The sequence below is a fragment of the Dipteris shenzhenensis genome, chromosome 30, assembly GCF_047967505.1.
Source record: "Dipteris shenzhenensis isolate YYH24624 ecotype China chromosome 30, Dip_SZ_1.0, whole genome shotgun sequence".
Taxonomy (NCBI): Eukaryota; Viridiplantae; Streptophyta; class Polypodiopsida; order Gleicheniales; family Dipteridaceae; genus Dipteris; species Dipteris shenzhenensis.
The window spans coordinates 12,609,965-12,637,439 of record NC_141625.1 but is presented as its reverse complement, the minus strand read 5'-3'; the positions used below and the strand labels follow the sequence as shown (position 1 = coordinate 12,637,439).

The 27,475-nt window shown below is 44.6% G+C and overlaps 1 protein-coding gene across 4 annotated transcripts in view; it reads left to right on the top strand.

The window, feature by feature from the left end:
* Positions 1 to 25,755, top strand: part of LOC147881734 (U-box domain-containing protein 52-like) — a 102,561-nt gene extending 76,806 nt beyond the window's left edge. Inside the window, exons 8-11 of one of the 4 annotated variants that reach the window (XR_015543963.1) lie at positions 5,138 to 5,911; positions 6,162 to 6,396; positions 24,540 to 24,762; positions 24,913 to 25,755. Coding sequence is in view for 2 of the 4 variants with exons in the window: in XM_087401811.1 (XP_087257937.1) it covers positions 5,138 to 5,911; positions 6,162 to 6,350 (963 nt within the window). In the remaining 2 variants the exon portion in view is untranslated. Of the gene's footprint in view, positions 1 to 5,137; positions 5,912 to 6,161; positions 6,397 to 24,539 lie in introns of all 4 variants that reach the window. The other 3 variants (XR_015543962.1, XM_087401811.1, XM_087401810.1) reach the window with 3 other exon arrangements.
* Positions 25,756 to 27,475: the final 1,720 nt, after the last annotated feature.

Below are 27,475 nucleotides of genomic sequence, written 5' to 3'. Positions count from 1 at the left end.
GTATCCTTATCGTATAGAAGTTCCTATAGTGCATAGTACAACACGTTGTGTGAAGATTTTTGAAAATCCCAAACTCGTCTTGTACATATGTACATGTGTGATGTTCAACTTGTGTGTGCGCTTGTTGGCGTTCAATCAGATTTTGTGTGAGCAACTTTCGAGTACAGCATGGTATCAAGTGTGACGGTGTTGATTGTGGATTATGTCCATCATAGTAGTCCTTTATCAAGTGTTCATAGTGTCATGAGTGGAATTCCGTATTGTGGTGAAGACATGAGAGCACTCATGTACTCTGTGTGGGCGTCATGGATGTGTGGCTATATGTGGCAATCAAGCTTTAAAGGCTTTGCTGAAGTGTATGTGCAAGGGAAAAGGTGAGCCTAAGGTTGGAATATGTGCATTAAGTGCCTTGGTCTAGGTAATGTGGGAAAACTTGGGAGTGGTAAAAAGGAAAGCATGAGGTGGCTACTCAAAATGGCGTGGCTATTTTTGAGAGAAGGCAAGCCATGCATGCAAGTTGGCTATGTGATGAGGAAAGAGGAGCTTCTGGATCGACGACGAAGTCACGTACGTGGAGCTTGGGCTTGCAAGAGGATTTCGGAAGGTTTCGTGGACACACAGAGAAGGACGGAAGTTTTGGGTGGGTGGTGGGTTTTGGGGGCCGGGCGTGCTGCTCACTGGGGGAGTGTAGCTTGATGGAGAGCTTGGGGTCTTGATTGTGGGAATGGTTTGGGGAACGGCTCGGGGACCTGGCTCGAGGGCTGTCGCTCTTGTTGGGAGGATCTCAGACGACAGGGAGGCCGTAACTCTACTGGAGGTGCTTATTGGAAGAATCACTACGTATGGGAGGGACTTACGACTATTGTGGGGGGGGGGTGTTTTGACTATGGAGGCATGTGGCTCTTGTGAGGAGAGTGTCGTAGGCAAGTAGGGAGACAAGGCAGTCCAAGCAATCGATTGTGGGAGCGCCTCTATGGGATTTGGCGAGGTGAAGCTACTGTGTGGGGGGACGAGATCCTGAGACAAGGGATAGTGACTTTGTGGGAGCTCGGGTTCAGAGGACAAACTGCTAGGACATTGGTTGTGAGCTTCTGGCCAAGAGCAGTATTGCTACTATGCAGGCATGAGGTGGTGGGCGACGAGAGACGGGCTTCATTGCATGAAGGTGACGAACAGGGAGGGCTGTAGGAAGCTGGTCGATGAGGCGGCCAAGTTGCTGGCTTGAATGGAAGCTATGGTGTGTATAGGAGGTGGGTGATGGGTTTTTAAAGTGGCCGTCTCTACTATGGAAGGCGGGAGGTCTTTTGATGGATGGGGTCATTGTGTGTAAGAAGAGAGCGGAGAGCAGTTGGTGGCGCAGTTCTGTTCACACGAAGGATGGACAGTTGCTTGTGTGGGAGGCTGGAAGCTTGGTTGGAGGGCATGACTGTTGTTTTGGAGAGTTACTCGGATGGGGCTAGAGAGAAGGGCCATTGCTCTTGCTAGAGTCTTGTAGAGACTTGGCTATGGCGTTGCTAAGTAGCAGGCTGTGAGTGTCTTGATCGATGGCATGTGTGCTCTACGAGTGGAGAGGTTGTGTGGCTACTTTAATCTCACTTACGAGATGGGTGACGGGTTATTAGTTGAGGCTAATGTGTGGGGAGCTCCTGGCTGGCCGTGGATGTCACTATTATATGAGATGGGTAGCAGGAGAATAGCTATGAGGTAGCTATTATAGCTTGAAGGCAGAGATGAGCAAAGAATGGCTGGCTGCATCATTTCTAGCGTTTGTTGATGATCTGGGGGAAGATATAATAAAATTTCTGACTGTGGCCAGCTTGTGGGTGGATGTCTTGAAGAGTCATGAAGTTAGTCTTCATGTGGGTTGTGGGTTGGATGTATTTTGAAGCTGATTGCTCTTTGAGTTGTTGAGGGAAGAAGTCCACTTGTCTTGAGCTGTGTAGACTTTGGGTTCTTTTGGAGGTTGTTTGGCTTCCAGAGGAAATGTGGCTAGAGTATGTGCTGAATGTAGAGGTGTGTAGAGACGAGGATTTTCAATGAAAGCCCTTTACCTTGTGATTGTGTTGTTCACTTGTCTTAAATGTGGACGAGGGTGGCTGTGAAGGCGGACTAGGCTCTACTGTTTTTGTCCATCCAACGTTTTGCATTATACGGTATGTGCACAAGAAAAAGTTTGTATCTTTGTTTTTTTTTGGGGGGGTGCGTGGAAGGGGGGGGGGGGTGTGTGTTTTGTAGGGTTGCATTTTAATTTTAAAAAAGGGGGTTCAGTTCAAATGTGTCCCCCTTCCTTTTAAAATGTATATCTATAATTAGAGAAAGTACCTAAAAATCTCTCTGCCACTTGTTTGTGTGTGCTTGCCACCTCCTCCATCTTAAGGCTAGTTGCTGCCCCTTGAGCCCACATAGCCCCCTCTACACATCCTTTCAAGTTGCAGTCACTTCCATGGTTCACAGAGCCTTGTAGTCTGTAGAGTATAGACTCGTTGCTCTAGTATGTTCTACAATCTCGATCTAGTAATTGGTTTCAACTTTGAGCTTTCAGTTTCAAGTTGAATTTCTCTGTGTGTCATTTATGTATGATCTATGTACATTAATAATCAACTATGGTAGAATCTCCTTGATTGTTGATGGTGATTAATCATTACATAGTCACTAGTATTTTATCCCTCTCCTTTCTATGCACCGAGATCAGTTCCTCTTCACCGGCGACCCTGTTGAGATAGTTGACTCTTACACATACTTGGGCGTTGTCTTCTCAGGCCCGATCTTCACGATGCGCCCGGCCATGTAGGCCACGATCAGCCGGGGCTACGCCGCTCTTGCCAGGCTGGAGCGACAGTGCTACCACTCCCACTTCCAGGACCCGCGGACCAAGTCTCTCCTTTTTGATTCTTTGGTCCGCCCAGCAGGCATGTACGGTAGCCCATGGTGGGGAGCCGACCTTTCAGACACAGAGTGGGCTCGAGTCGAGCGCCTACAGATACTGATGTTTACTCGGATGATCCGCAGCAAACCATCGGTACCACACCAAATCATTCTAGCAGAGTTCGGCGCCTCACCCCTACAGCTCGATGCGGCTTTCCAGGCTATCACTTATCTACACAGAGTCAGGGATTTCAGCTCCTCCTCCGACGGTCGCCTCCGCCTACCTTCGCTAGCCCTATCCTCCTCTATGGCCTTATCCGTTGATGGGGACTAGCGATGTTGGTATAGTCGTCTTTCCAGTTGGTTCACCCGATTGGGCCTCGACTTAGACCGGTTGCCTCCTTTTCAGTACAGCCTCGACGCTCCACCATCTCCCCTCTCCCCCACTGACCATGAGGTCAACCGGCTCATTCGAGCGGATCTGCTCCAGCTCCACACCTGGCGAACATGGTTTCTTCACCCCGAGCTTCCTGTGAAGCTCGACTTCTACTGCCGACACTGCCTCCAGATCTCACAGGAGGGCTTCATCACACCTCCGGGTTACACACAGCTTCATCTACCACATGCGCTCCGGATCTCCCTCGGTCAGTTTAGGGTTTTGTCACACCGATTACGGATCGAGAGCGGACGCGCAGAGGGTATCCCACGAGAGGGCCGCCTTTGCCTACTTTGCGACTTGCAGGAGATCGAGTCGGAGGAGCACTTTGCTTTCAGATGTCCTATCTATTATGCCATTCGAGGCCGGTACCACTGCCTCTTCCGCGACAAATTCGGCCCCCTCCCACACATGCTGCAGTTCCCGGATCAGCGATGCCTAGCCGCTTTCTTACATGAGATGACTCGCCACCGAGATACCTCTCTCCGAGCACGGTGACACGCGTAGCACATAGCGTGAGGACACCCAGCGGCCCATCACTGATTTCTTCCAGTCACAGGATACCTCTCCTCAGTCTAGCCGACGACGCGGACGTGAGCGAGAGCCAGAGCCACGACAGCTGCGCCAGCAGACAGATTCACACATCCGGGTCCATGACATCTCATCTCTGCTCTCTGCCCGCCCCACCGGGGTTACTGTTGCCCTCATCCACAGGGCCATCCGCCGCCCTCGACGACCGAGCTTGACTAGGCCGCGTGACGTCAGAGGCCAATCATCTATCGCAGGGTTTTTCCTGGCCTCCCATTTGACGGCCCCTCTATGATTGGTCTCTGACGATCACCACCTACACATATATATTGTATCTCCCCCCTCTGCCCCATTTTTGGTGCCCCCCCCTTCTTTTTTGTATCATCTGGAGGTAGACACATATTTTTTGTATCAGGACTAGACACACCGTCCTTCATAACCTCTTTTTTGTAGAAACGGTTGGCTGGCCCGTTTTGAGACCGCCACCGTTATGCTCATTGTATCAGTTATCTTTAGTCTCATAGACCTTCACGGTCTCCCGAAGACTTTAATAAACTTTCTTTCTTTCTTTCTTTCTATTCCTCCCTATCTCTCCCCACCTCCCTGCTTCTCTGCTTGGCCCACCTATCAGTAATATCCAAAATTTTCTACGGTGTCCTAGAGTTTCCTCAAGGTATGCTCCCAGTTGCTTGGCTAGTGGGTTCATAAGGACTGTTAGGCTGAGTTCATTGCTCTAGTACCTTTCCTTGTACTTGTCCCTGATATGCATGTATGCACTGCAGTGAAGGAGTGTATGCTCCTCATTTTCTCTCTTGTTGGGCAGATTTCACAGATTCTTGCCTCTTTGGGGATTCTTGGAAGAGAGAGAGAGAGAGAGAGAGAGAGAGAGAGACTTAAAGGTTGCGGAAGGAAAAAAAGCCTATGAGATCAAGGAAACTGAAAAACAGCATGAGAGTAGACCTTCCATTGGTGATTCGGGGGTGTCTATCACACCTCCTGAGTTCTGTACGTCCTGCATGCAAGAACATCAACACATGGCACACAAACGCGCACTTGCACAAGTTATGGAAGAGAACAATTGGGAGTAACAGTAGGCTCAGCTGTTGAGTTTTATGGGCATTCCATTTTACTATGGACTTCTTGTCTTCCACTTATGTTATTCAACTTCTCCCCTCAAGCCCATTCTTTTACTTGGCTAGCTTGCATGTGCACTTATTCTTTTGCAAATATGCATGTGAAAATGCACACAAGTGTATACTGGGCATAGAACTACTGAGTTTGATATTGTTGTAACATTACATTTGGCAGGTGGAGCTTTTGAGTCACATTCGCCACCCACATATGGTAACGCTTCTTGGTGCATGTCATGAGAGAGCATGCATAGTTTATGAGTACATGGCAAACGGCAGCCTCGAGGATCGTTTGATGTGCAAAGATGGCACACCTCCGCTCCCTTGGTACATAAGGTTCAGAATCTGTTCTGAGGTGATCACAGCCTTGATGTTCCTTCATAAATCTTCCCCAGAACCAATCATCCATCGTGACCTAAAGCCAGGAAACATTTTGTTGGATCACAATTTTGTTAGTAAAATAAGTGATGTTGGACTTGCACGGTTTATTCCCGACAACTTAACGTACAGTGTCACAGTCTACAGAGAGACAACACCTGCTGGCACCTTTGCATATATGGATCCAGAGTACTTGCGGACAGGGTCTTTTGGCCCTCATTCTGATGTTTTTGCTTTAGGAATTGTCATTCTCCAGGTGTTGACAGGGAAGCAAGCAGTTGGGGTGGTAGAAATGGTTGAAGCAGCTGTTGATGATTCTAGGCTCACGGAAGTCCTTGATAGGTCTGCTGGTGACTGGCCACTCCCTGAGGCTTTGGAGCTAGCAAAACTGGGTTTAAGGTGTGCAGAACCAAAGCGAAGATTTCGTCCTGATCTTGAGACAGAAGTTCTTGTTGTTCTTGCCAAAATTTGTCAGGTTGCTCAGGCTGCAGCTAGCAGTGAAATCACTTTGCAATCATTGACTTCATGCAATGGGGCCATAACTCCAAGCTTTTTTATCTGCCCTATCTTTCAGGTACAGTATCATCTTTCTTCATTCTTGACTTTACATTGAAAAGAAGAAAGTAGATCTTTGTAACATATCAGGGCACACTTGAATTATTTTTTTGATGCAGTTTAATTGGAAAGAGTGCTGATAAAGTTGGTGCTTTGATTTTGGAATACATCAGCTGGTTTTATTTTGAAGTCAAGCTTCACAGAAGTTTAGCATTTGGTGCTGTTGCCAGAGTCAAGATTGTTATAGCTTTATCAATGTGTATTTTCAGGAGGTAATGGATGATCCTCACATTGCAGCTGATGGTTTTACTTACGAGTACAGACCAATCAAAGATTGGCTACATGGACATAACACATCACCGATGACAAATGTGACCCTGAGTCACAAAAATCTGATAAAAAATCATTCTCTTAGATCGGAAATCCTGGAATGGAAAGCGATAAGGCATATCACATAGCCTTGCATGCACTGCATCTGATTGTATGGCCTTGTGAGATAGGCAGGTATGCGGCTGACTATGTCCATTGGAAGAATGTGCATGCAAATGAAAAGCATAACTCATCTACTCCTCATTTTGCCATGTTGCCACAAATTTGTTTTAGATACAGGCTTTTGTTAAGTTGGGTTCTATGGAACTCTCACTGAAAGATCCGATATGTAGTCACCCAGGATAGCATGGAGTACATTGATTAGAGCCGAATTGCCAGTGTATGCTGAAATCATGATTTTCAAGCAATCTGTTATTTGGAAAATTTTCCTCAGGCCAGATACGTCTTGGCAAGGAAAATTGTATGCCAGGGTATGTCATGGGAAAATTGTATGCCAGGGTTTGTCATGGGAAAGAAACTCTGGTGGAGATTTATAAGTATGTTATTGTGGAGCTGATGTCATATTTTCAAGTGCTAAATCTTGCACCTGGATAATGACGACTAACTCCCTCCAACGCACTCTCAACAACACCCTGCATATAACAATGATTTGCAGAAGAAAAAATGGCACATAAGAACCTAAAAAAGAACTCAGTATTGTCATCCATGGATGTGGGAAGGTAGAGCACTAAACAGAACTCAGAACTGCAGTGAAAGGCTGGGGAAAACAGCATTGACAGCAAGGAAGGCTGCGCCAGAACTGAGATAGAGAGGGGCTGATGCTGTTCACTATTCACTTGGATAGGAATAGTGAGGAATGGCCTCACCCTTTATAGGGCGAGGCAGCCCCGAATCTGGCCAACCAGATCTGTCAACCAGACCGGCTGACCACCCAACCTGATCTTGACGACCAGATCAGCCACTGACCCAGATGACCTGGTCTACTGGTTGACTCAACCGGCAGATCCTTCTTTTTTGCTTTATTGCCCTCTATTGCGCGCCTGTCCAGGCGCGTCTATCTGGAGCAGATCTACAGCACCGAAGTGCTGCTAACAGCCTCAATGTGAGGTCTGTAACAGCTGTAACCTACTCTGTCTACCCTATCCATCCTATAGATCTACTGCCCCCATGTCCACCTCATACCCTAATTTTAGGTGTGGATTGGGCTTCATTAAGGGTACTCGCTCCCTAAGTGTCTTTTGACTAAGGTGCCCCTTAACTAACATTTATTGCTCACCCTAGATGGCATGACTTCGCATTCCTATGCTAACTCATAGCCATAAGTTTAGCCCATGGTTCACTATTCCTAGGCCAGTCCTAGGGCATACAACTTCACTAAAGGTATCATCATTCTTTCACTGTTATAGGTGATGTAACATTCCTTCACCTTAAATGTTTGCTTAAATTTTCAAATGCACTATCTGGAAACCTTTTGCCCACATGCTCCCATTTAGTATTTTCTTCTTAACCTTCCTTCCACTTAATTAACTTTTCTCACCCAGAAGGTATGCTTTAGAGTCTATGAGTTCACATGCCATGTTGGAGGAATCAAGATGATGCAATAACTTGATTTCGAATATCTTCGCAATCAATGCTAGTGCACATTCATCCTTCAAATCCAATTTCGGTTTCTCCTAGGCAGTCCCAATTCTTTTTTCTATTCCAGATTTAACACCCTCTTCATCATTGCAACTCGAGCTTTGATGTACTGTGTATGGAACTTGGTTCCATTAAACCTCTTGAAGACTACTGGTTATGAAACACTACTGCTTGCATCCTCGATGGTGATGCTTGAACTATATCAGCCTGTTAAGTTAACACCTTCTCAAGTCCCAATCAGCACTGCTCTGATACTAAATGTAAAATATGGCAGTTGATGGCAAAGAGTGTTTAAATTCATAACAGCTCAAGAACTCATAACACGGATTCAACATATCAATATACTCAACAAATGAATCTACTAATCAGCTTGCAAGCTGATCGACGTTGTAGAGCAATCACATCACACTCTTTTTTTAGGGTAAAAGAACCATTTCATTAAGAAGAATGTACATTCATAGCTGTTCCCAAGCGGAATAGCTACTACTCAAGAATAGCAACATTGATAGAAAACTTTCGACTAGGCCAAAGGAAGGTCTCGAAGAAATTGCGCATCCTAGAGAGACCTAGCAAGGAGAAACAAAAGAAATGAAAAGCATCAAAAGAACAATGTCCATACAGTGGAATGTTATGGTTATGATAAGGACCATAGAGCCCAAAAGCGAAACCATGAAAAGAATTGAGCATAGTCTAGTCTACAAGCATATCGACCAAACAACCAGAACTGTCTGCCAAAAGTAATCCCAGGAAAATGAGCATAAAGATCCGTCCTTATCTTGAAAAAGAAAATCGAGCAATAGGACATACCCAAAAGAGATATAGCACAAGTCCCTTGGATGTTAACAAGTGGGGCAGACTGAGGAAGCAATACGTTGAACAACCAATAATGAACCCACTGGTAATGCCCCTACCAAACAGCACCACAAAAAGAACCATTGTTTGAGAGGAAGCTTGCTACTCCAAATGTGTTGAAGACAAGCCTTCCACCAAGCAAGAGGCTTGTGAAGATGCCAAAAGAGCTTCCCATACTGTTGAATCCAGGGATGTGGAAGCAAGAGATGATAAGCTTTCTGAGCAGAGAGGTCTACAAATGAAAAGGAGTATAGCCTTGAGAGTCCTGATCAAACTTCCAATATAACAGAGGAAGAGTTGTAAATAGATGGGGGACAGTAGTGCCTTACAATTATGTCTGGTGCACCAAAGACATTCCATAACCTTGGTTATAAATCTTTGAATGTCTAGAGAAGACCAGGGAATAAGCGGCAAAGTTCACTGCACATATGGCATGAGAATGGACTGCACAATCCAAAGGCAAACATGCAATGCGCCCAAGTAGACAATTCCAATAATCAAGATAATGAAAAAGCTTTTGTAGCACCCAAAGTCTCTCTTGCGGGGCGGCAACAAGACATGCAATCCAATAGGGTAACCCAAATGATGCACCACTTGATAAGGAGGCAGCAAGAGGCCAAGGCGATGCCAATCACACTCACGGAGAGACAAAAGTTAAGATTTAGTGAAATTCACCTTCAGCCCAGCTGCAAGACCAAACAAATCAAGTGCCTACGTAAGATGCCTAACATTTGCTTCTGAATTCCGTAGAAAGAAAAAAGAGTCATTTGAATAAGCTTGCTGCTTAGCTTACAATAGGTGCGCCTCCAAGAAAATCAATGCCATGCAAACATGGCTGTGAAACTAAGGCATCTATATGGATCAACAGTGGACGAGTAGCGATGGCAAAAAGCAAGGCTCTAAGAGGGCAGCCTTGACAAATAGAGCAGCCTAGGGTCTAAGAAAAGAGAAAGAAAGAAAGAAAGATATATTAACATCTGCGAGAGGCCTCGCGGTCCTATGAGACAAAGTGCGAACCCAAGAAGTACCTCATACAAGCCACTGAGGGCTGAAGCGAAGGGTTCACTAAGACCCTTGCTGAGAACTGAAAACTGAAAAAAATGAAAAACTGAAAGCAAATGCTAACATGCTCAGCTAGTGAGCAAAGCAAAATACTAGAGTAGCAAAGTAACAGAAGTGTGTTAGGTTCTCAGGGCTAGCACTCCTAGTACGTGCTCAGGTTCCATATATCCAGGTAACCTGGTGGCACTTTGATTAGATGTGAGAAGATCTTGTATCTGTGTTTGTCGAGCTGTCTCGCGACGTGGGGGAGGGCGTGGTCTCCTCAATCTTTGTATCCGGTGGGCTACGTCAAGGGTGATGCCTCGTTTCTGGTGGTCGCCTCTGAGAAGGGATGAGATAGGCCGGACTCGATCGTGTGTACTCTGGGCTCTCTCCGCGTCGTACATGGAGTGTGTGTCACTCGTCTGACTGCATCCCGGTGGACAGTCCTACTACTGATCCATGATGCCCCTCATCTCATCAAGCTCCTCTCCCTCAGCTACACGGGCAGCTGACGCTGATGCATAGAAGTCTGTGATCTGTCGATGGTGACCTATGGCATCAGTTCATGCTGCTCTTTGGCCTGTCGCATTAGTGTGTCTCTTTATCAGCGCATCTCAAGCAGGTAGAGCCCAACACAGACCTGATCATGAAAATGTATCAACCGTGTGAGTGGACCAAAGCCATGCCCCTCCTGAAAGAGGCAGTGATATCGTCGTTGGATCTCATAGTAGACCGGACAGACACATAGAAAATGCTCCTCCGTCTCGATCTCCCCCATCTGGCATAGTGTGCAAGTCCTCTGCTCTCTGGCTATGCCTGCAGCTCTCCTTGTCTCATTTTGCAAGCTGAAGGTGTCCGGTGTCCATCATCTGTTGGCAAGATTCCTTTATAGGCTCAGTTGTGCATTTCGCCATTGTTTGGCTTCGATTTTGGGAGCAGACATTGCAGTAGATCTGCAATTTTTGGTGACGTTTGGGGCTTTTGCAATTACACTACAATCTGGCAGTGAAATTTGGGGCTTTTGTAGGCAGAGTGCAATTTGTGCAACATTTGGGGTTTTCATATCATTTGCCCTCTTTTGTATGCAATTTCCCGCAAGAAATTGGGGCTTTTGCATTTGGGTTGCAATTTTGCAGGTACAAGAGCATTTTGGAAGTTTGCAAGCAGTTTTGGACTCAGTACGAGTCCATTTGCAGACTTTTGCCACTTTTTGCAGATTCTATTTGCAGATTTTTGGGCATTCAACAGAGCATTGAAGTGCATTTTGAGCCTTCGATAGGTTGTGACAGTATATGTCACTGTGGGCAGACTTTCTTTGCAAATTTTACTTGTGCATTTTACATCCCAGGAAGGGATTTTACTTGGTCAGTTTGCTGTGTTTTTTGAGATTATTTGGTGAAAATGGCTCAAAACAACCCCAATGAGGTGTTCGGAGTTCTCACACAGGAGGATAAGCTGCATGGCACCAACTACTCCTTGTGGAGTTTCATGGTTCGCAATATCTTGGTTGGCAGACATCTTTGGGATTATGCCAATGGAGATGAAGCAAGACCAGATACAGTGGCTACACCTGTCACTCCTACAGCTGGAGGCAGGGGTAGAGGTGCAAATGCAGCATAAGTAGTTGGAGCAGCCGCTCCAGGATTTCCCATGGCAGAGCATAAAAGATGGGACTCTAGAGATGCACAAGCTCTTTCAGTGATTTCTCTCTCTGTCAAGAGGTTCAGAGATGCTCAAGCTCTTTCAGTGATTTCTCTCTCTGTCAAGAGGTTCATTATACATCACATTCGGACATGCAAGACATCTATGGCAGCTTGGGAGATACTAGAGAGTATGTTTGCAGCAAGAAACGATGCCAGAGTTTCCTTTATGAAGCGAGAGCTTTCCCATACGCATATGGATGAGGGAGATTCCATGAATTCTCACCTCATAAAGCTTCAGGACTTGAGGGAACAGTTGCTGAATATATATGAAGTCAGTCCGGATTCAGAGATGATCACCAGCACTCTAAACTCTCTTCCGGAGTCCTATCTTGGTTTCCACACCTCGCTTGAGGGGGGGCAGCAATCCTCTCTCTTTTCACGAGTTGGTAGGACTTCTGTTGCAGGAGGAGCAAACACGTAGAAATATGGCAACTCGGGCTGGCGAGCATGCCATGCTCTCCAAGTTCAAGCCCAAGGGTAAAGGGCAGCAAAAGCCACATGCCAATCAGCCCACAAATCAGCATAAAGCTGATCCAGAACAGCCCTCTTATAAGGCAAAGGGTGATGCAGATAAGTAGAAAAAGAAGGGCATCTGTCATTATTGCAAGAAGCCAGGTCATTATATTGGAGAATGCAAGAAGCGCATAGCCAAAGAGAAGAAAAGGGATTCTGGTATGGCTGTGTCAAATGCATTAGCTCCACATTCTCATGATGGGGGAGATGTTGCAGCCAACTTTGTGGAAGAGTAATATGCCTTTCTGTCTTGCACTTCAGATTTTCCAGTGATTTTCCAGTGGGTAGTTCAGATGCTACAGCCACTAATGATGATGACCCATATCCTTTTTGACTTGCAGCTATGATCCTTTAAAGGATGCATGCTCTCTTAGTGTCAATGAGACACTTCATACTTGGTATTTTGACAGTGGTGCTTCAAAGCACATCACTTCCAAGAAGAGTCTGTCTGTATCTCTACATCCTCCACCCACCAAAAAGAAGGTGACTTGTGCAAATAATTCTTCTTATTCAGTGTGTGGAGTGGGAGACATTATTCTCACATCCACCGATGGCACATCTTTCCACAAATCAATAAGAGGGAGCTGAGTCAATAAAACACACCAATGCTGACGCTCATATGCTAACATATGAGTATGACCTGATGTGTTGTTACCTGGTTGAGGAGCATTATTAAAATCTCCACAAATAAATGCATGTTGTTTCATAAGAGCCCAAATCAAACCTTTGCTATGAGCGGATTGTGGCTTCATAAACTGAAGCAAACTCAAAAACTTCCCCCTGTATAAGACATTGAATAATCAACCCTCTACCTTGACAATCATTTAGAGCAACCACTGGCTGTAATTCATGTTTCACCAGGAAAACCACTCCTGAAAAAGTATGTTCTCTTTCATAGCGAGAAAAATGCCCATATTGACCAGCATACATATGCTGATTATGCTCCTGCAATGCAACTATATCAGGCTGCATTTGGGGCCCCTCAGGTCTAGAACAAGTGAAGAGAATGGCAGAGGAAAGGGCTGCCTTTATAGTCTACCATGCACCCCTCCCTAGGCTGCCATTTATGGGGCCTAGGGATGCCTTTATGGGGCCAAGGGACCAGCCAACCAGCTCCAAAACAGCCGACTGAAAAGTCGGCTATTTGGTGCAGGTTGGCTCAGCCCGAAAAGCCCTATAAATAGGGGGCCTCCAGGCCCTCTTTCCCCATTCAGTTCCCCCCCCCTCTTCAGCCTCCTACAGCTCCTCTCCAGCCCCTTCGAACAGCTTGACACTCCCCAGCGGTGGCCCTTTGACCAGCCTCAGCCCTTGGCATCAGTTCAGCCCTCTGGGAAGGTGTCACGCAGCACATCAGACGGGGAGACGGGAGAGCGAACGGATTAAGGTTTGGGGTCTATTTCAGCAGCTCTTTTAGTTATCTTTTACAGTTTTACACAGCTCATTCTCAGCTCTTTATTTCAGTCATCTGGATCTATCACTCCTAGTTTTCACTCTCTCACTCATGCAATAACCCTGCATTCTGGTGGACAGCACAAGCCTCTCCCTTGCCTTGTAGAAGCGTCCTACATCGTCAGTGTGGATAGCATCAAGGTCTCGGTATTGGTCGGCGTTGCCTCTCAGGTCTTTGGGTCTGCTATATGTGTGCACAGTGACTCTTCAGAAGCACGTTTTCGTGCTCTCTCGAAGATCTGAAGAGTGTTCTTTGTATTTCTTAGTTCTCTAAGTGTAAAGCAAATTCTCCCCTGATTGGGGGAGGGGGCCCTCAATGGGTATAGGGACCCAATCGGTTTGGATTACGCTAATTCCTTGCTAAAGGTTTAAAGAAGGTTTTGCTATGAATTACACGATCAGATTACCGTTGCATGTTACTGTAGGCCATCTCTTGGTGGTTCTAGAGATGCCCTATAGGCCATGGTATGTGCCTTGTAGGCATAAATATAGGCACTTATAGTGTTAGTGCCTTTTAGGCCACATAGGACACTTAGTCCTATGTGACACCTAGGACACTTAGTCCTAGGTCTAGGTACAAGTACCTTGTACACTCTTTTTCTATTACTCTAGTTGACGTGACAGCTCATCATCTTGCACCTTGCTCTCTCTCTATCATCTAACGATCCTACAGTGGTATCAGAGCAAGGCTCTCGTCTTCCTGCCCCCGGACTCCCTGCATTCCCTTCCGTACAGTCGTATGGTACGGACAACCGTACTCAGCCTGCACACATGAATGACCGTACTCAGCCTGCGCCATACATCTCTCCGTACAGGTGTACGAAGGTCTGGTACCTGTTCTGTACTGCATTCAGTACTTGCGCTGTACAGCCCGTACGTGAGCAGACGTACAGATTCAATTTTTTTTGGATTTGGTCTGCAATTTCTCTTGTGATTGCAATACATTGGGACAAATTGGAGAACATTGAGTCACTTTTGCAGGACATTGAGTCAGATTTTCAGACATTGAGTCTTTTCTGAAGGACATTGAGTCAGATTATCATACATTGGGTCACTTTTGCAAAAATCTAAGCAAAATTTGGGGCTTTTCTGCATTTGCCCTCTTTTTGGCCTATTTGCCCTCATTAAATTTGGGGCTTTTGCCAGATTTGCTGTTTTTGCAGTGAACATTGCCTGCCACAGTCACATTTGGGTCAGATCTGCATTTGCCCTTTGATTTGGGTTGGAAATTTGCAGATATTTGCTGTCATTTTTGGACAGCCAGCTCTTTGCAGTGATAGCCTTGAGGCTTTTGGGTTTTCAGGTCTCTTTCAGGATATCACATTTACTATGGCTTGGAACAATCAAGATCTATTTGGCGTTCTTCGTGAAGATGATAAGTTGGATGGCACCAACTATTCGATGTGGTCTTATCTCATGAAACATATTCTTGTTGCAAAGCATTTATGGAATATTGTTTCTGGGGTTGATCTGAGGCCAGCCAATGTTACAGTGGTTGCCTCTACTGCTGGTCCCTCTGCACCTCCTGATGCCTCATCTTCTAGCACTCCTGCTGCTGCTCTTCCAACTCAGGAACAGTCAAGATGGGATGCAAGAGATGCAAATGCACATTCATGTATTGCTTTATCATGCAAGAGAATCATTATTCCACACATCCGGCCTTGCAGGACAGCAAAGGATGCTTGGGACAAATTGGCTTCTCTTTATCAGATTCGCAATGATGCACGCGTTGCATATTTGAGAAGGCAATTACAGGAAGTCAGTATGAATGAAGGTGATTCTATGGATGCATATCTGACAAAGGTCAAGGACCTCATGGAACAACTTGCCAACATTGATGAGGTGGTGCCAAATTCACAGCTTGTCAGTACCACACTGAATGGACTGCCAGATACATGTCAAGGGTTTGCTACAACCCTTCGATTAGTGGCCATGGGTAATCCGGACCACTATTCTTTTGATTAGCTCGTTACTTTGCTTTTGCAGGAAGAGCAAAGTCGAGCTAATAGACAAGCCATTATTCTTGATCATGCATTTGCTTCCCAGCAGACAGGAAGATGCAAGGCTTCCAAGCCTATGGGCAAGCCTAAATCTGCGCATAGCAGCTGCAATTCCTCCCATGCATCTAAAAATACAGCAGGTAAGTCAAAGAAGAAAAGATGCAACTATTGTCGCAAGCCTAGACATGATATTTCAGAATGCAGGAAGCGCATTGCTTCGGAGAAAAAGAAAGCAGGATTGACAGTTAATGCCTCACATGCTATTGAATCCCATGAGCCAGCAGATGCTTCACATGCACATGCTCTCCAGGATGATTGGGCATGGGCTGTCCATTGCTCATTTGATCCCTCCAAAGCTGATGCACTCTTTACTGCTAATGATGCTCAGTCTTGGTATTTTGATAGTGGTGCTTCCAAGCACGTCACATCCTGCAGATAGTTGTTTCATTCTTTAGCTGATGCACCTTGAGGGGGGACTGTCACATGTGCTAATAATGCTTCCTATGCTGTAAAAGGAATTGGAGATGTGCAGCTCACATCCATTTCAAGCCATCCTGTCACTTTGACAATGTTCTTTTTGTGTCTGGAATTGAAGTCAACTTGATTTCAATTTCAGGGATTGCCACTTCAGGTTTCAGAGTGATTTTTGATGGCTACAGATGCCTAGCTTATGATCTTCGTGATGACAATGCCATAGTTCTCAGTGGCACTTTGCAAAAGGGGCTTTATCACCTTGATCATCACTCAGCTGCACTTTTTATTGAAGCATTTGCTATTTCAGATTCGCAGCTTGCTGAAACTCATCTTTGGCATGAGAGAATGGGTCATCTCAATTATAAAGCTCTTGCAAAGCTACATTCACAGCAGATGGCAAATGATGTACCTCAAACTCACACAGTTTCCAAACATGTGTGTGAGGGTTGTCTTTTGGGTAAGATGCATCGGTTTCCTTTTCAAAGGAATTGTCCAAAACTCTCACAAAGGAAATTGCAGCTAGTACACAGTGATGTCTATGGCCTAATGAGGACAAATGCCATTGGGGGATACAAATATTTCATGACTTTCATTGATGACTTCACAAGATATTGCTGCATATATCCTTTAAAAGCCATATATGAAGTTTTCTTATGCTTTCAGAGGTGGCTGAATATGGTTGAGAATGAATCAGGATGCAAGCTTGTCACCCTCAACACAGATAGGGGGGGAGAGTATATGTCAAAGGAGTTTGATGCATTTCTGTCTTCACGGGGCATTATTCACTCATGCACTACTCCTTACACTCCTCAGCAGAATCCTGTTTCTGAAAGGAAAAACAGGTCCACAATGGAGATGGCCAGATGCATGCTTAAGGCCAAGTCTTTGCCCAATAAATTTTGGCTTGATGTAGTGATGTGTGCCAACTATGTGCTGAATAGATCACCTACACGGGCATTGAAGACTGTTACACCTTATGAAGCATGGAAAGGTAGGAAGCCTTCACTTTCACACATGAGAGTTTTTGGGTCTCTTGCATATGTTCATGTACCATCTCAGCGGAGACATAAGCTTGTTGACAAGGCAATCAAATGCATATTTATTGGTTACAGCCAGGAGAGCAGAGGGTATCGGTTATACCAACCAAATACTGGGAAGATTATTGTCAGTAGAGATGTAATCTTTGCTGAACATCCAGCTTCTCCTCTTGTGGACTGCAAAGCTAAGCCAGATGTTGACATGTTTGATGCCTTTGAATCTTGGTTACCTCTGCCATCCTCAGAAGAGGACTTTGACCAGCAACATGAGCCTCCTGTAGGCCCTCCACCAAGCAATAATCAGCCACTACCCCATGCTGATTTGCAGTTTTCTCTTCAGGCACAAAATGATCCCACTATTCATGATGCAGTCATTGAAGAAAGAGGGATGCGTCAATTTTACGAGCAAAAACCTATGAGCAGGTTTATACGAGCGTGTTTTTCAAGAGATTTTAAAAATAGTATTTCTTTAGGAAACATGGTTTTTACACTTTTATTTTCATTAGAACTAGATCCCTTTATCATAAAATTATACAAACTAGTCACTCATTCATTTTTACATAACATAAATCTTCTTATTCATAGATATTCCTTTGTACCGTTGTTATTACCTTAAAAAAGTATTGAAAAATAATTCATTTAAGAAATGTCCCTCATAATCACTCTCAATATAATAATATTATACATAAATAATTACTTATTAAACATATCATATGGCAATATCTTTCAAGTGTTTTTATAGTATTAATAACAAGATATTTATGGGCATGTTTCTACAGAAGTTTAAATTACTGTAAATAAGTATTAACTTGGGCTCATATATCACTCTCATAAAATACATGTAATATTTAATACTATATATGCAAGGTTAATATAACCCCATAGATGTGCTCAAATGCGGTTTTCCGATCAATTTGAGTGGCTGAATGACTATATTTGGACATTGGATGTGAAAGTTATGTCACTTTTAAAAGTGCTGTCCAAGGTAGTTTCGCCAGCGAAACTACCTTGAAAGACCTTGTTCAAAGGGGTTTCACTGGCGAAACTACCTTGATGGCTTGCTTCAATGAGTTTTCTTTGGAGAAACCCTTTCATGAAGATAGGTTGAGAGGTTTTTCAAAGGGGTTTCACTGGCGAAACTACCTTGATGGCTTGCTTCAATGAGTTTTCTTTGGAGAAACCCTTTCATGAAGATAGGTTGAGAGGTTTTTCAATGTCACCCCTAATTAAGTAAAAAGTTGTAAGAAGGATCACAAGGGAATTTTCATAGAGAAGTCTACTCTACATGTGGGTTTCTTCAAAAGCCATCCCATTATGTTCTCACCATTCCCAAAGATTCACATAAATATTCGTGTATAAAATAGGCATTCCTATAATACTTTTTATATTTCTAAGTGGAACTATGTTTTCTTCTGATCCATTTTTGTCATATTTTTGCATAGTTGGAAGCTTTTTTTTTCCTTCGCTCAGACGCTCGGAAGATTTCGCTCGCAAAATGCTCGTCCCCAAGAAAGAGCTGTCAATAGACAGCAAAGGCAAGTTCCCAGATGGCTTCTTGATACATTGAGGGACAGCAAACAAGATCAGCCTTTTGCTGCCCGGACAAGATCAGGGAATAGACAGATGCATGGTCACTTTCTTGAGTTTGCACTCCTTGCTACAGCTTGCAATGAAGAGCCCTTGTGCCATAAAGATGCTTTTGACATCAAAGAGTGGATGGATGCAATGAGAGCTGACTTAGAATCCATTGCCAAAAATGACACATGGGAATTAGTAGATCTCCCTCCCGGCAAGCATGCCATTGGTACCCGGTGGGTCTACAAATTAAAAAGGAAATCTGATGGCAGCATAGATCGACACAAAGCCCGTTTTGTTGCAAAAGGGTACGCCCAACAACAAGGCATTGACTTTGAGGAGACATTTGCTCCCACATCCAGGATCACTACCATTAGATGTGTCATTGCCATTGCAGCCCATCATCATTGGCAAGTGCACCAACTTGACATCAAGACTGCTTTTCTTCATGGGGATCTGCAGGAAGAAGTCTAGGTCACACAACCTCCTGGCTTTGAGGTTGTTAATTCTGAAAACAAGGTATGCCGGCTTAGAAAAGCCCTTTATGGTTTGAAGCAGGCACCCAAGGCATGGTATGCCAAAATTCATGCACACTTACTATCTCTTGGTTTTCAAAATAGCTCCACAGAACCCACTCTTTATGTCCGTGGGAGTGGATCTGATTTTTTAGTGCTGATTTTATATGTGGATAATATGCTAGATACTCAGCATATTGCAGCTTTCAAGGCTGATTTGCAGTAGGTTTTTGAAATGTCAGACATGGTTTAGCTCCACTATTATTTGGGCATTCAGTTTGCTCATGTTGAGGGGGCTATCATGATGTCTCAGTCCAAGTATATTGGACAGCTCCTTGATCGTTTTCAGTTTGAGGATTGCAAGCCAATCTCTACTCTAGTGGACCCTGGCTTCAAATTCTCAGCTCATGATGGGAGCCCACCATGTGATATCACTCTTTATCAGCAGGCTATTGGATGCCTTATTTATTTATGTCACACCAGACCTGACTTACAGTATGCAGTATCTCAGCTGAGCAGATTCATGCACATGCCCAGTTCACAGCATTGGCAGGCAGTGAAGAGAGTCTTCAGATTTCTCAGAGGCACTCAAGATTTAGCCCTCTTCTATGGTGATCAGGGTTTACTTATCATGCATGCTTACACGGATAGTGACTGGGCAGGATGTTCCGACACCAGAGTGTCACATACTGGCAATTGTTTTTTGCTTGGCAATTCATGTATCTCTTGGCTTAGCAAGAAGTAACCAACAGTTGCCACATCTAGCTGTGAGGTTGAGTACAGGACAGCTTTCACCGCTACAGTAGAGTGTGTTTGGCTTCGATAGTTACTTACAGATCTTGGTATTCGCCAGACATCCTCCACTATGGTCTACACTGACAGTCAGAGTGCTTTGGCCATTGCGCGTAACCCAGTGTTTCATGCGTGTACCAAGCATATTGAAGTTCACTATCATTATGTTCGAGAGCGGTTGTCAGCAGGAGACATAGAGTTGTCCTATCTTCCCACAAAGGACAACATAGCAGATATGTTTACAAAGGCACTTCCTCGTCCCAAGTTCGAAATCTTCCGACAGGCTTTATACTTGGTTCCCTTTGTTACATGATCTGACATCCCTTGTACATTCATAGGTGGCTATATCCTTTTGGATGAACATGTGCCACCATGATCAGAAAATACCAGGTATTCTGAGACGTTTCTAGAATACTTCAGCCCATCCCATTGAGGGGGGTTTGTAGGCCATCTCCTGGTGGTTCTAGTGATGCCCTATAGGCCATGGTATGTGCCTTGTAGGCATAAATATAGGCACTTATAGTATTAGTGCCTTTTAAGCCACATAGGACACTTAGTCCTATGTGACACCTAGGACACTTAGTCCTAGGTCTCGGTACAAGTACCTTGTACACTCTTTTTCTATTAGTCTAGTTGACGTGACGGCTCATCATCTATCGACTCTTTTGCACCTTGCTCTCTCTCTATCATCTAACGATTCTACAGTTACATTGGTATCAAAGCTTCGGTTTGCTTGACTACCGTGAGTGTATGGTTGTGTTGAGATCCGTAGCTTGACTACCGCGAGTGTATGATTGTATTGAGATCCGGAAAGAACACACAATCAAGCTCCATGGAAGGGTCAAGAAAAGGATTCACCCTTGAAGACTTTGAAGAGGAGAAAGACTACCAACAAGATCCGCTTCCACCAAGTGCTCAAGAAGTGATGGTGAGCCTTCTAGAGCAGATTTGGGTCCTCCTACAATAACTCGAAGAACATTGATCCCAACTAGAAGAAAGCAGAAGACAGCTGGACCAGACAAAAAACGTATGGAGGAAAAAGAAGTAGAAAAGCCGCCGGAAGAAAAAGGAACCACAAATTTCAAAAAGTTGCTCTTGTTGATGCATGGGGAACGCCAAAATGAGGAGGCACTGCGACGCGCAAAGCTCGCCCATGCAGAGAGGCAACAAAAGCTAGACCTAGAGGCAATGCTTCTCTAACACAAACAGATCATCACACTGGCGCAGCAGTTGGGCATGACAGAGAGTACCAAGATGAAGCAATTCATTTGAGGATTAGACACCAACATCCGTTATACCAATTGCAACTTCGACCCGCCGGATTACGAGCAGGCATTGACTCTCACATAGAATCAGGAGATGATGCTGAACGGGGGAAAGCCCTAGTAGGTCTAGAGGGATTCCAAAGCCCCACATCAGTCAAACACCACAGTGGGTAAGGATCAAAAGGAAAACTAGTTCCAAAAGAAAGACGGCGAGACTTCTGGTCAAAAGGAGTCCAAGCCCAAGATGACTCTAGATGAGAAGGCTAAAGCGGGTATTACGGGAGGCTATCTATAGTCCGACGAGCAGAAGCGGTACCACCAAGAACATTGGTGCTCTGTGAAAGCGCCTACTTCATCCGTTGCCAATGTATTGGCTCTTCCATCCCTACCTCCATCCTCAGCTACTACAAATGCCGTCTTCCAGCGTACACAATAGCTAATGGTCATCAGTTTATTGTCCCATTCGATATGGGGAGTTCAGAAGATGCCATCTCCCCTCAGCTTGCCAAGACAGTGGGGTGCACCGTGGTGCCTCACGAGCTTGCAGTGGACGGGTTCACGCGGGGAGGCGGAGACGAGGTGGGGTGAAGGAGGGGGCAAGGATAGAAGGAGGGCAGGGAGGGCGGAAGGCGGAGGAGGAAGGAGGGCGAGAAGGCGAGGAGGGAGGGAATGAGGGAAGGAGAGGGCAAGAGGGCGGAGAGGAGGCAGGAGAGGAGAGCCGGTGGGGGAGAGGAGGAGGACGCGGGGGCAGAAGAGGCGGAGGTGGCGGGGGGCGGAGGTGGAGGAGATGGAGGCGGAGAAGGCAGAGGTGACGGGAGGCTGGGTGACGGGAGGCAGAGGTGGCGGGAGCGAGTGGGGCTGGCAAGGGCGCAGCAGGCGGAAGGGGAGGCAGCAGAGAAGGGGCGGACGAGGGGCGAGTGGAGTGCCTGTTCATCTTTCTCGATGATATTCTTATCTTTTCCGCTACAGCTGAGCATCATATTAAGGATGTGCCCTACAGTTATTAGGTGATAACCAGCTATACCTCAACGCAAAGAAAATTGAATTTGGCGTGTTGGAAATTCAGTATTTGGGCTACATCATTAGGGCTCAAGAGATTCGATTGGACCCAGAGAAGATTCAAGCTATCAGAAGTTGGGATGTCCCCATGATGGCTCAAGAGATCCTATCCTTTTTGGGTGTGTGTCAAGCATACAGCTCGCACATGGATGGTTTCTCGACATGTTACGCAGCACATAGACGGGGAGTCGGGACAACGAACGGAGTAAGATTTAGGGTCTGTTTCAGCAGCTCTTTCAGTTATCTTTTACAGTTTTACACTGCTCATTCTCAGCTCTTTATTTCAGTCATCTCTCAGCTCTCTTATAGGATCTATCACTCCTAGTTTCACTCTCTCACTCACGTAGTAACCTTGCATTTCGGTGGACAAGACAAGCCTTTCCCTTGCAGAAGCGTCCTACATTGTCAGTGTGGACAGCATCAAGGTCTCGGTATTGGTCGGCGTTGCCTCTCAGGTCTTTGGGTTTGCTATACGTGTGCATAGTGAGCTCTTCAGAAGCACGTTTCCGTTCTCTCTCGAAGAGTGTTCTTTGTATTTCTCAGCTCTATAAAGCAAATTATCCCCTGATTGGGGGAAGGGGCCCTTAGTGGGTACAGGGACCCAATCGGTTGTCGACTCTACTCTCTCTCTACCCTCATCTCCTTTCTCTCTCTATGGTGGATTATGCTAATTCCTTGCTAAAGGTTTAAAGGTCTTGCTGTGAATTACATGATCAGATTACCTTTGCATGTTACATCCAACTTCACGGACTTATCTGCCGAGAGGAAACGAAATTTGAAGCCCTTCTTTTTAACTATTTGTCATAAGATCAGGTGACTGGAAGACAAAAGGTGCGGATTTGCCAGCAGATGGAGAGACAGGAGGAACCGCTTCAGGCTGGAACAGAAAAGAGGTCATGAGAAAAGACGATGGCTGGAGCAAAGAGCTTGCAAGGGATGGAGCATGTACAGTTGGTTGCTAGAACGACGGAACTATAGAAAGTCGAACAGACGATTGCTGGAACGACGGAATAGACGGTTGCTGGAACGAAAGAACAGACGAAGGCTGAGACGGAACTGCAGAAGAAAGTTCCTTAGCATGTACAGACGATGGAGGGTGAGACGGAATTGCAGATGGAACAGACGACGATGGAGCAATGAGCTCCATCGCGAACACACACACACACACACACACTTGTTTCCTTGGATAAGGAACAATATTTCATTAAAAGAAATGTATATTCGCAAGTGTCCCAAAAAATGAAACAGCGCTATTCATGAACTAAAAGCAGTGATAAAACACTTCTAAGTAGGCCAGAGGAAGGTCTCCAAGAGAATGTGCATCTTGGAGAGCCTGATGCAAGGATGAACAAAAGAAATGATATATATTCACCTAAGGGGAGCATGATATAACAACCACAGAGCCCAATCGCGACATCAACAAAAGAACTAAGCATAGTCTTACATAGAGGCATATCTACCAAACAACCAGAACTTCTGCGAAAAGAAATCTTGGGAAAATGAGCATGAAGACCAGTCCTGACCCAAGTAGTAGGACAGGTCCAAAAAAGATGCAGCATAGTCTACCTCAAACGTGAAGTTTATTGCCCTAGATGTGTTGAATACAAACCTTCCACCAAGTAAGAGACTTATTAAGATGCCAAAAATGACTCCCATGCTCTTGGATCCATGGCTGTGGAAGTAGTAGGTGATAAGATTTCTCGGTAAAAAGATATGCAAAGGAGTAAGGGGGGTAACCTGGAAGTGCCTGGTCAAACTTCCAATTTGACAATTCTCTCTCTCTCTCTCTCTCTCTCTTTCACACACACACAGAAGCACACACGCACACAACTCATGCGCACACATAATTGTTTATTGACTGTGTCTCATATCGTTCAAGTTGTAAAAAATTGCGTCATGAGGTTGCTTAAACACGAATGCATTCCTTATGGTTTTGGGAATATTATGTTACCATCTTGTAGTTATATTGAGAGCTAGGCTTAGCAGATGTTGCAGGCAGGGTTCTGGATGAAGTAGATGGGGGAATCTCGATTCAGTAAGCTTTCGTGAGCAGGCTCCGATCGGTGGAAACGACCAAACACCTACCAGTCAAATCTTTTAGACATAAATCCATGACGACTCCTTTGAACCATGTTAAATGCATCATGCTAGGATGGCATCTAGTAGGCCTGTGTGGCCGTGGGATTTGCATGAGTTGAGAAACCCATTGTGTTGTTTCTGTTTTCAGCTGTAATATTTTTGAACAAGATGAGATGATCTGCTCCCTCTGATCTCTGTACAAAAATTCCAGTCTCAAACATGTGAAGGAGAAACATTTAATGAAATTTTACAATCTAATACGTAAAGTGCCTGTTTTTCAAATATCCAAGAGCAATTGTCAACATGTTATGCTTTAATGCAGGCAATTGAAAATATCTTGTTCAAGATCTTATCAATAGTCATCAAAGATATAGAATGTTGTGTCCTAAAAGGCTGTGCTCTTTATGACACCTTTTCCATCGCGGAACATGAGCATGGTGCTGCTCACTTCAAGAAAAATGGGAAATGGAAGACTGTCTCTTGAACTAGATTTTGGAGGTTTGATGATGGCAAGAAGAGGAGTGGTTTCAATGACACATACCAAGGTTGAGTTCCTGTGAACAAATGGTGAAAAGCTTGGTCAAAGTATTTGTGTGAATAAATTGGTGGGATTTCTTTCCTCAACTTCTAGGAGATGTTCTTATTATGTTGATCTCTCTTGGTTGTATAAAATGTTTATTAATTTCTGGGCACAGGTGATTCATGCACAACCATGCTTGCAATTATTGCATCCTCCCGTAGCAATTAAGAGTACAATTATCGCAAGGTGATATTCATGCATCTATGAATGGAATGCACCACATGTATGGTCAGGTGCATGGAACTTGAAACGTTGCCAGGCTCTCACAATTGGAAAGTGATTTTTTTGCAATTACGCCTTTGTACTTATCGGCCAATTCATGCAATTGGATCATGCAAGTTTTGCACGATAACACAGATAACACAGTCAAATGCTATTATTCGATTGGAATTCAGAACATTAGTTCTGGAAGGCCTACATAATGGTTACCTTGAGCTATTCCAAATATTCAGTACATCTGGACTCGCAATTTTTGGACATGTGAGCAAGTTGCCTCCTGCAAGCAGGAAGCATTAAAACAAGGCTAATTTGACCCTATTATGTCCACAAGCAATTGTAGCTTGGATGAAGAAAATGTGGGGTACTTTTTTGCCTTGTCCTTAAGTGCTAGCCTTCATCATGACTTCACTCTATGTACAGTTTGACCCTGATGGTGCAATTACAGTTTGACCCTGATGGTGCAATTCTTAGACTGCAGTGTGAGCGCAGTCTTAAATCTTGAAGAAAATGTGGCCAAGTATTTTGGGATGTTGAAAGGCTAACATGACAGTCATGAAATATGTATTATTCCGGTGGGACCTGCTGACCTGAAAATTATTTGTGCACAACAATTTGTCCTGGTTTTTCTAGAGATTAATAGAATTCTGATCTATGGTCGAATTTCTGGACAGTGATTCCTGCTGACCTGCACTGACCAGAAAACTAGTATTCATCTCATTGGTGTTTAAAATCTGCTTCATTAAACTGAATAGAGGACTCCCTCTCTGTTTTTCTTGTTGGGGAATCCTTACTTTTGACTCATAGAAAGGTGGTCATAGGAGCTTGAGTGCTAATTTTTTGCCTGGTTTTCAAATATCTCATAGCATGTAACTTTCACGTTGGTTCCCATTTGCTCATCCTCTTCTGGTTATGAAGTGATTTGAAGACCGTTGTTTCAACTGCATACAGATTACGTGAACTCATTTTTGAATATTGTTGGCTTCTTCAGCTGCAGAAATTCATAAGCAATCATCTCTCTCAAATGCTTGTAAGTATGCTTTGTAGATCTTGAGAGGTGGTTTTTGAGCAGGCATCTGAGTGCAGCAGGCATCTAATCAGTTGCAAGCAGGCATCTGAGTGTCTTGAAGCCTTATAAGCTCTCAAGCAAAGGTTTAAGGTCTCTTTGACGTCTTATAAGTTTCCTACAACCACAAACTGCTCTTTCACAAACATTTCAAGTGCTGTCATATCACTCAGATGTTCATTTGATGTCCAGATGCTAGTTTGTCATCCCAACTTGTCAATCATTGTACTACATTTATAAGTTCTGAAAGAGCTTAATATGTTCATCTACGTAATGAGCTCTCCTTCAGAGCTACCACAATTATCATAAGGTCTCAAGAGACCTTTACTAGTTTTCTGTCTTGTTGAGCGTTTGTGAAGTCCCATGAGAGCCTTTTGTCTTGGGAGTAGGGAAAAACTCACATAAGTGAAAGACTTGCTTCTAGCTTTCAAAACCCCCAGCTTAGTGTTATGCCTTGTTTGGATAACTCTTTAGAGCTTCAAGAAACATGTGTGCGAAATTGTAGAGAATGCTGATTTTCTCTCTTCCTAATACAAATGCTTGGAGCCTTTTCATTGTTCTTGTAAATAATTTGGACCTGTACTTGGTTGTTCTACAATTGACCAAGTCAATTGTTTCCCTACAAGAAGCATAAGCTCCACAATGTCATGCAATTTCTTCATGCAAGAGAACTCCAAGACCCTAAGAGAACTCCATGCAAGTACTTAAAAGGAGTTTTGCCTGAGAGTTTGTCACGGGGGCGTGAAATTCTAAGTACTTTAATGTACTACAAGGCCATGACAACTTTGGTTTTAAAAGTCCAAGCGTGGGCTTAATAATGTGTAATTAAACGCGACATGGTGTCTAGCACATAAGCGTAATTAATCCCTAGGCCCAAAGGCATTCCAAGGAATTAAAAGAGTGGTTGTTGGAAAATGATGATGTGGCGTTTTTAATGGGCCTCCTATAGAGCCATGTACCTTCAGTGGCCCCCTTAGAGTTCCAGGTGGGCTCTAGTGCCTTCTGCATGCTCCTTTGCCATTCCTGGACCTTCTTGGGCCTTCTAAACTTCACATGTGGGGTTTTCTCTCTCATCTTCTCCCTTTGTTGAGATTTTGGACTAGTTTTTCAGCCTCCTTCAGCTGAATTCCGTTTTTCTTCATAACTCCTCACCCGTTTGGATTCCTCGACTTCCGTTTGGCTCGATGGCTTTCCCTTTGCCTCCCCTTCGTAGTGATATGCTTTTCCCTCCGTGCGTTTGGTAGAACGGTTAGAGCTGAGCACTTCTTTTGCTGGTTGAATTTGTAAAAGTGGCTTTTTTAAGACCTTTTTGCTTCCACCGTCTCCTGGGCCTCTCTTCTTGCAAAGCTACAGCTTTCTGTTGAATTTCGAGTGGTCCCACGTGCTGGTTGACTGG